The sequence below is a fragment of the Coffea eugenioides genome, chromosome 6 (genome assembly GCF_003713205.1).
Source record: "Coffea eugenioides isolate CCC68of chromosome 6, Ceug_1.0, whole genome shotgun sequence".
Taxonomy (NCBI): Eukaryota; Viridiplantae; Streptophyta; class Magnoliopsida; order Gentianales; family Rubiaceae; genus Coffea; species Coffea eugenioides.
In genome coordinates, this window is record NC_040040.1 from 17,102,015 (window position 1) to 17,111,383 (window position 9,369).

Here is a 9,369-nt window from a genome sequence, read left to right on the forward strand (position 1 = left end):
ATGAAGTTCAACTTGCTATCTAGACCAAGTGCTGCAAATAAAAATGGCTAGGGGCTGAAAAGTGTGATTGCCTTTGCAATATGTGTGTGGATTTGGGATAATCATCAGCATCCAGAAGTAACAGTTCATAGAATCTAAAAATAGAACCTGGAAGCTATGGCTTTCTGCAGAGTTCTGTATGCATCTAGGAAATCTCAGTATGGAATTTGCTGATTAAGAAGTATTTCACTGCAAATTGCATTGTGCATGTTGCTGCATTTGACTCCAGAGTAAAAAATAAGTTCAAAAGAAGAGGTCACATTGACAATATTCTAAATGCCATCCGAAGCAATTTATACACTTATTCAACTTTAGTCACTCTTTAATTTGTCGCCCTGCAGATCAAGGCTGCCCAAGAAGCGAAGGCCTGTAGAAAGCATGAGTTTGTGCAATCTCTATTCTGTCCCGGGGATCATTCAGATTTTCATCCCTTAGTGCCTGAAGAATGGCCCGTACTCCTTGTTCTCTGGAGTTACAATATAAGCATTAGCAGAATAGCGTTATTTGCTATGATCAGAAAACTCGACCTTTTCTTTACTGTATCGAGGATAATAATTCAGCTTGATAATAATTCCCAGTATGTAACTTGAAAACTCAGATGCATACCCAGATTTAGGCTTAAGCAGCATTGATAATTCAGCAAGCTCAAAACCATTACCTTGTTATTAGTATTTTGTACAGTGTCTTCAAGATGGGGCAGAGCTCGACTGGCGCAACAGGCTTGTTATCCTCAGGATGCAATACACTTAGACTAGACTGACTTAGAAGTTCATAAAATGCCCCCACAGCAGAGACCCCCTGAAAATAGTAGAAACTAATAATATAAGTTCATAAAAGTTTGAAGGCTTCCAATTGCTTGAAAATACACCCCCAAGGCCTTATTTAGAAGTTCTTAGGCTAGTTTACTGTGTTTATATGAATGGATATGTTATGGATGCTTAAATTTTAAATTGTCACGTCTCTAGGACTCGTATCATTATATGTTAGATATTCTTGGAGGTACATTTAATATTAATAATGAGCTACCTATGATGTTACATAGCTACAAAGATATGGAAGAAATGTTAATAAACACAGGAATTTCCTGTGAGAAGAATATCCTCCAGGTTAAGTGCAAGTGAAAGTAGCTATTTAATTATATCAAGTTCCTGTTATGAGTACAAGAGAGAGACAAAATATACCTGAATTGTCCCTTTGCCGCTGATGCTATCCCCCATATCCAGGCTTAATTCTCCCTTGGCTATCATCTGACCATACCAGGCATTGCGCCCCTTCAACAAGGTTACGTAAGTGTCGGCGAGTAAAGGGCCTGCAAGCTTCTCTGGTTCTTCCGTCAATAAATGGGTGATGAAAATCATTTCTGAAGTACAATGTGCGAAATATACTGACTTGCTGGTAGCACTTTCATTAGTTAGTGCTGCAATCATTCCTGAGGAGAAAATGAAAACTCGGGATTTGAATCCAGAGAAGAGAACTGCTATTTTAATTTACTACCTGAGAAGGATTATAATTTATTCAACAGTGAACTAAATGCAGAATCCTTTGCTCAATTATGTTACAAATCATTGACTCTGTAGCCAAAACTCCTTCCCATTTTCCCAATCAAAAAGATAAAATGGTGCCAGCTTTTTTTCTTCATCATTCTACTGTCCCTCTATATATGGGCATGCATGCTGAAAGCATCTGATTGCTACAGCCATTGCTCAAGTCATAAACAAAATGTTAAGGAATGCCAATAACCAGAAAATGTTGCAGAGACAGAACTCAATCTGCTCAGGGTGTGAATGACAACATAATTGGTGTCACATGCTAAAAGCATCTGACCACTGCAGCTATTCTTCAAGTCATAAACAAAATCATAGGGGATGCCAATAATCAGAAAATGTTGCAGATATAGAACTCAATTTCCTGAGTGAGACAACATAATTGGTGTCTTATCTCAGATGATTGTGATACTTGTTTTCTTTTGGCTTACAAACTTCAATGACAGGGAAAAAGAGAGTGAGCAATTACTACCTCTGGAGACTTGGATAACCATACAGTTTTTTTTTTTTTTTTTGGATTTCTTCTGGTTTTTCTAGGGATAAATGAATTCTAGAATAGCTAAAAGATCAATCAAAAGTTTGATCATAGTTAGACGAGTCTTTTTCGAAATCATTGTAGAAATTAGACTTACCTGCACCTATAGCATAAACATTCTTCAAGCCGCCCATAACTTCATGTGTGACAAGGTCACTGTTGTCCCATACAATGAAGTAAGGCTGCCTCAAGAACTTTGCGAGTGGTATTCTCCATTTTTCAGCGCCACAAATTCGAGCATTAGCATATTCCTTGTCATAAATCTCTGAGGCAATGTTTGGTCCACCAAGATAGAGAATGTTCTCTATTGGTACTCCACCTAGAGGCAGATATGAGTCGAATATATAAAAACTTTACCCCACGGATAAGAAAGTATGAAAGGTGACATTCAGGTGTCTTGAAGATATGAACCCTAGATTTCCAACACTTTTCAGTTGAAATGATATGGAAAAGCATGTCGAATTAGAAGCAAAAGGAGTCTTCATTTTAAGCACACTGCTGGCTGTCATATTATTGTCTAATTATGATGTGTGTCATGCACACATGGTAGATCAAGTTTCCGAAAACTACTTCACTCGAGGAATTACAGTTTGCGTCTCTGTAAACAAATCTTTCTTGAGCTCAGGATGCTTATGTGCTTTTCCTTGAGTAGAGACGGATGTCATTGAGATCTATTGATATTTGGGGGATTTCTGGATACCTTAACAAACTATATTAAAAATCATCTCATCAAAACTGAACCTATATAAGCAAAGAAAATCCCAGAGATTAATATCCCACTGAGCCTTCCTTTGCATGTAATTGAAGCACTTGCTACATTGGAATGATTAATAAAATGTTATATTGATTCTCATTTCTCAACTGAATTCTAGTTCTATAACTGTTTCATATTTTACCTGTCTGTATTATTGTTAGAAATTTGATAAGCACAAATGTTTGAAAGAAGTACACACCTGCATGATGAAAAGATTCAAGGATGATTAAAAAACGCGAATTAAAAGATGGGCATTCTTACTTGCACGAATGATCATCTGCGTAGGGGTTATTATACGAGGAACAGGATCCAGTTCAGCCTCTATACCCTTAGCCAAAGAAATAATAATCGGCTTCGTTATTCTTTCTTTCCAGTACCTGCTGATTTCCACAAACACTTCCTGTGTTTCTGTAGAAGGCAATCCATTCACCACAATGTCGGCATCCCAAACAGCCTCCTGCAAGTTAGTGACAACCTTCAAAGGACAGAGTGGTGTGTCAATCATGTTCAAGCAGAAGCCATCTTTTAGAATCTCATCAGCATACAGTGTGCGATCACCCAATCTTGCCTCAACATACTTCAAATATGCGCATCGCCTGATCAACCTCCTTAATACATCCTCCCTTGAGTTGATTACCTCGAATAAACGCTCTGCTGTGGCTCTATCAACTGCCCTTCCTGGCCTTCTCCATATCCTGATCTGAACCTTATCTCTGAACTGGCCATAGCTATCTTGGAGCAAAGCTGCAAAAACACTACCCCATGCACCTGCTCCAACGCCAACAATCCTCAACAAATCACCATCAGCCTTGCCCAACAATCGTCGAAGCTCATCAAGCTTCTCTTCAAAACCATTTTGATGCTGTATTGCACCATTCAAATGCACCCTATGATTCGCCACTTCAATACTTCCAACCATCTTTCCTCAACCAAAGTTAGCACAATTAATGAACAGGGGTAATGTGGAGAACCAATCAAAACCTACGGGTATGAAGAAGCGCTTCAAAATGGTACCTAACCTTTGTTTTCAGGTCCAAAATCTGATTCTTGTTACTACTATAAAACAATCAGGGGCTTAAATTAACAATGAGATTTTTCTTGTGTTGCATCACAAAAATCCCAACTCATTTGATTCTTCTCACCTAAACAAGATATTCCATGAAAGTCTAGTTCTACCCAAGAATCCAACTACAAATGCACGAGTCTTCTCAACTGCGCAATCCTTATGTTGGAATACACTTCAAAATTTTATACTATGAACCATGATCTTTCTATCCCAGTAATTAAATTCTGAAGAAGTGACCTGCCCTGATGGTCAGGATAAGAACAGAACAGATTCTATACTAGTAGGATTTTCACCTAAATCAGAACTAATCTTTCATCTCCCTCCACTCAGATTTTCAAACCAACCATTCTATTGTATTTAAACTTCTTCTAGACCAAGTAAAAGTGACAAAACCGGATCAAATGAATGATGTAATTGTCTATGCAAGTTTCTTGGTAACCAGTGAATGGACATATATAATTGACTAAAATTGTGCTGTAAAATAAATGCAGCCTTGTAGTATCCGCCCGAGTTAGTTCATCTACCAAAAAGATAAAACCAAGAATAAACAAAGCAAGCAAAAGAATTCTAACCTTCAGTTGTTGATTGCTGCAGGGCCGAATCAAAACTCAAGAAAATGAATAAGAAAAATATCAATCAATTAAAAATCTCTAGTCATGTAGACCCTGCAACCTTTGTTGTAAGCTAAAGAATTTCGTGCGAGATAGAAACATGAAAATGGCATGTGTATGAGTAATGTATTAGTATTCTGAAACAAGAATCTCATGACCCAATTAAGTTCATGAAACTGAAAATTGATTTGTCAAAGAAAATTTATGGAAACTATATACAACTTCTACGTTAATTTCTTACCAAATTATGTGCTCATTTATAAATTATGTACCACAAATTTTTTAGTGCTAATAAATGTAGTGAGGGAAAAAGAGAGTTAAATGTTGGATGGAAATTGCTGAATTGGGAGGGGTGCCCCCCAACCCCATGGCATTAAAGATTTGATGAGGAGGAGCTGCCAACTTCCCCAACGGTCATTAAATTGGAGGGAAGGTAGTGACCTGACTTGAGGGCTTTCTAGGACAATGAGGATTTCTTTTCTTTTCTTTTCTTTTTTTTTTCCTTTATCCTTCTCTCCAATCTTTTGCACCTACATCTACTCTACTTCTACATTATGGATGCCGAGATTCGAAACCTGATTCGAAATCTACTCCTACTTTTACGGTCTTTGTGGTGGTCAACAGCCAAATGTCACCGTTGGTTGTTTTTCCTTTTCTTGTTCTATTCAATCGGATGATAAATGCTTCTTTCCACTGTCCAATTACTTGGCATATTGGTAATCAAAACACAAAGGTCATAGTTTACTGCCAATTCTCTCTTTCTCTCTTTTTAAGAAATTGACTCATTTTTCGACTAGTAGTATTTATTAAGAACATATTGTACTATATTATTATCATTTGATTAAGGTCGAGATTTCATAAATTAGAATTTTTAGATTCAATTTCTTATTTTCCCTCTCTCGTTTTTTAAATCTCACTTTTGGTAAAAGTAGACAAATAATATATATATATATATATAACTGGCATGATAAAATTTCAGATGAAGTTATCATTGTTTAGTTTTGTGGGACAGAATTTTATCTATTTTTAGGACCAATGGAGGCCTTGGAGCACACACGATTACTGTTTAGCATTATGATGCACCCAAATATTTATTGGACGATGAATTAGAAGTTACGTAGAGATCAGGCTATTAGTAGTTGTCAGATAAAGTTTTGGTTCCATACGTGGCGAACCGACAAAGTCCATAAATCACTTACATATGGGGTCGGTCACAGGCTCACAGCTCAATTTTTATCAAATTAATTTGGCGATATTCATGAATTAATGGTCCAAATTTGCCATAAAGAAATTTGGCAATCAATCGCCTCACCATTTGCAAAGAGCAAAACTGATGAATGTATCAACTAAGTAGTTAGTTCTCATTCCTTCAAATGCTTCATTTATGTCCATGCCTACATTTGCAGTTATGTGTGCGTGTCATGGCCGTCTAGGTAGGATTTAGGTCTGAGTTTACATCCAAGTTTCGACGACAAGAACTCAGATCATACATAAATTCATAATTGTCTTTCGTTGTCTGAAATTAAGCATAAGCATGTTCTATGGAAAAGGGTTAGGTTGGACGGTAACGTGCGCATGATTGTAAGCAAAAGGTCATGAATTTAAAATCTCCTACTTACTAAAATATATGCATATATATATATGATTAATTTTTTCTATACTAATTATGTATACACTGTCAGCGTTGAATAAATAATAATTATACAAAATGTCAAAATTTAAATTTGAAATTCAACTTTTAAATATATGTCATGAATTCAACGATGATAATGTATACACTGTCAGTGTACATAATATTTACTTATATATATAATATATATATGAACTATAATGAGCTCGAGCAAAAACCAGAATATTGGCATCCCCGAGAGCAATCCATAAAACAGATATGTCCGTGTTTTAATTCCTTTGTGGAATCAATTTTAAATAGCTTGTCTTGCTTGATAATAGGTGAATAATAGGTGAAGTAGGTGGAGATTTTATTGGGGCCGTGTCCTAGAAGGATTAGGCAACAAAATCTTTACAAAAGGCAACAAAATCTTTAGAGAAGTACAAGTTAAAGACTAACTTTTTCTTAAAAGGAAGTTAAAGACTGATTTGAAATGCTTAATTGTTTTTAATTTGTCAGTCACTAGTCCGGTCAAATGAAATTAAATCTAAGCGTCCGCTAGAGGTCGCACCCAACATCAAGAAACTTTATGTAAGTAACCGAAACAACGTCAATTGCTGAGTCCCTTTTTTGACTTTTGAGTGCAATTGTTCTTTTCTGCCTTAATAGACTCTTCCACCAGGACTACTAGCTAGCTCCTTGCATCCGGAGTGTTAAACTCTATATGTTACAATCTTTTTTTTTTCTTTTTTTTTGCTGACGGAGTGGGTGTCCGGGTCAATCCTTACGGAGCCCGATTAATCCCACTCCGACCCGGGAGGAGAGGCACCGTCTCCTCGAACACGATAACCACTGGGACTCGATCCCTGGTAGGAGAGTTGGACAACGACTTCCAAGGGGTTGTCGTGACCAAACGAGCTGCCCAGGAGGGGCACCATCTCTTTTATTCGTTGTGTAAAGATTTCCGACTATTTTATTATGCTCAACAATTAATATGTATTCAAACATTTGAAAGGAATTCTTTTTAAACAAATTTCATATCGACTAGAAATGAATACCCACAAAGTTTTGTTGATTTTTTTTTGGGAGGGAAGGGGAGGGGGGAATTGAGGGAAAACCTGGTTGACGTCTCAGACTCATAAAAGTTTTGGATAGTAATTTATCTGTTCCTTCCTCATTTCTTAAATTTCACCCTTATCTTGTTAGAAAATTTTTTTTTAAAAAAAAGATTGAGGAAGACTTACCCCAACGCTATCTCCTTGCTTTTTTTTTTTGGGCATAAATGGTTCATTATCATTCCTAACAATGTCTATTATTTCTTATAATCTTTTGCTAATTAATTCTCATAATTTCTTGGAAAATACTACTAAGTTTCAAATAATACACCTTAAAAAGCTCACTCTCCTTGTGGCGTTCCAATAAAGAAGAATACACTTTCAGGGCATCGGGCACTCAATTCAAGGACATGGACTAGGGCAAAATTTGTTAAAGGTATAATTATAAAGGGAACCATAATGCCAAATGATTCTTCAATAGAGACTCCAAATGATACAGAGGCGATCAGAGTTAGGGTTAAATACGAAATGTTCCTTGCTATCAGAAATGAGCAGTAAGTAAATCACCCTCTATATCCTTCAAAAAAAAAAATACCCTCTATATTCATAAAATACACACAATATTTCTTGAAGACTAATAAATATATATCACATAAAAATACCCTCAACGTTGTTAGCGTAATTAATGGCTTTGATAGAACACTTTCTCATAAGGATAAAGTTGTTCTGAAAATTGTCGAAACGGACTCAAAGGCTGCGATTTTGCTTCTGGACAAGCCACCTCACTTGAGCCCTTACTCTAATCTGCTAAAACAAATTGATCAGTAGAGACACAAGGAATGGGAGGTAAAGATATTTACCTCAATAAGGAAACAATAATAGTATATTTGGCGAGAAGGAAACAATAGTGCGGATTGTTTAGCTAAAGATAGCTTCAATAAGGAGTCAGGTTATATCATTTACAGAGTTCACCGGATATAGTTCGGAGATGGATGAACTTGGATATTGCGGGAGTAACTACCCCACGTTTAGTATCTATGTACTGAGCTGCTTAGCTCTCCTTGATAACCAAAAAAAAAAAAAAAAATTGTTCTGAAAATTGCTAGTACCTAATAGCTTCATGTTATGTTGTTGATGCTTTCCGATATGAAGCCAAAACTGCTCAATTCTTGCTATTATTTGGCTACACAGACATAAAATTCTAATCCTAAAAAATGGCAAAATAACAATAACACAAATAAGATATTCAAAAAAAAATACTACAAAAAAAATATCGACTCTTAGAACTGCATATACATAAACTTTTTGCACAAAAACAAGAAATATATATAAGGTCAAATTTTTTTAAGTGGAAGGTTTTAAATTTACAACCTCCTCCTCTTACGTTACCATCCAATCTAACCCTCCTCCTTATAAGGTCAACTTAAGAAAATTAAGATGTGTATGAAGTACTAGAAAATTGTGTGAAATGACATTTTTATCACACATGTCAAACAAATTTTGCAAAATGGCATGTTTTCTCGTCACATGATTATGATTTTCTTCTAATGGAAAGGTAAATTTGAAATGAGATTTATCCCCTCTGGCGATGAAAGAGAAAAATTGGCACTGTATTAATTATCCATGGTATATTGGTCTTTTTCTTGTTTGTGTAGACGAAAATTTTAAATTAGTGTTTGATGGAGTCTACCTGTGTATTCTATGAGTACATGAAAATTGAGATTATTTGCTACTCATGCCTAATTGCAGAGGCATCGTATTTTCGTATTTAAGCCTAAAATTGATCATACGAAACTATCCATTTGCAAGCAAAAACAATCTAGGGATAATATCAGAAATCTCCCCTGAGATTTCTCTTAATATCATCTAGTACTTTTAAGATTTTAAAAATATCACTTACATTCTCTCGTAATTATAAAATAATTATATTAAACCTAACTTGGTACATAATTTATATATCAAATAAATGGAACTCAAAAAATTAAAGAAAAAAAAAATCAAAAGTCACATTCTTCTCTTTCCAATTTCTCTAACATTCTCTTTTACTTATTTTTTCAGATGACTATACGATTTTTTATTTATAAATTATAATACCTTGAATTTTATTTATCTTTTTCTTTTTGTGATTATGATAAAATGGGGTATGATTTCTTTAT

At 35.4% G+C, this 9,369-nt stretch overlaps 1 protein-coding gene across 3 annotated transcripts; it reads right to left on the reverse strand.

The window, feature by feature from the left end:
• Nucleotides 1–44: 44 nt before the first annotated feature.
• On the reverse strand, nucleotides 45–4,764 carry LOC113774614 (probable glycerol-3-phosphate dehydrogenase [NAD(+)] 1, cytosolic). 3 transcript variants are annotated; one of them, XM_027319185.1, is made up of 6 exons: nucleotides 4,511–4,764; nucleotides 3,134–3,853; nucleotides 2,216–2,437; nucleotides 1,221–1,468; nucleotides 698–837; nucleotides 45–505 (listed from the first exon to the last, which is right to left on the reverse strand). In XM_027319185.1, exons 2-6 carry the CDS (start codon nucleotides 3,789–3,791, stop codon nucleotides 382–384), a joined length of 1,392 nt encoding a protein of 463 aa, XP_027174986.1. In that variant the 5' UTR covers nucleotides 3,792–3,853; nucleotides 4,511–4,764; the 3' UTR covers nucleotides 45–381. The 3 variants fall into 3 exon arrangements, with proteins under 3 accessions (XP_027174986.1, XP_027174985.1, XP_027174984.1); XM_027319184.1 differs by having other exon boundaries at nucleotides 3,134–3,791; nucleotides 4,511–4,763; XM_027319183.1 differs by lacking the exon at nucleotides 4,511–4,764 and having other exon boundaries at nucleotides 3,134–4,500.
• Nucleotides 4,765–9,369: the final 4,605 nt, after the last annotated feature.

Bases quoted from the DNA above. Each gene is read 5' to 3' on its own strand.
- LOC113774614 (XM_027319185.1), bottom strand. From the start codon at position 3,791: ATGGTTGGAAGTATTGAAGTGGCGAATCATAGGGTGCATTTGAATGGT. The intron at 838-1,220 runs GTATATTTTGTC...TACTATTTTCAG, and splicing joins GCGGCAAAGGGACAATTCAG to GGGGTCTCTGCTGTGGGGGC. The intron at 506-697 runs GTAATGGTTTTG...TTGTAACTCCAG, and splicing joins TACAAAATACTAATAACAAG to AGAACAAGGAGTACGGGCCA.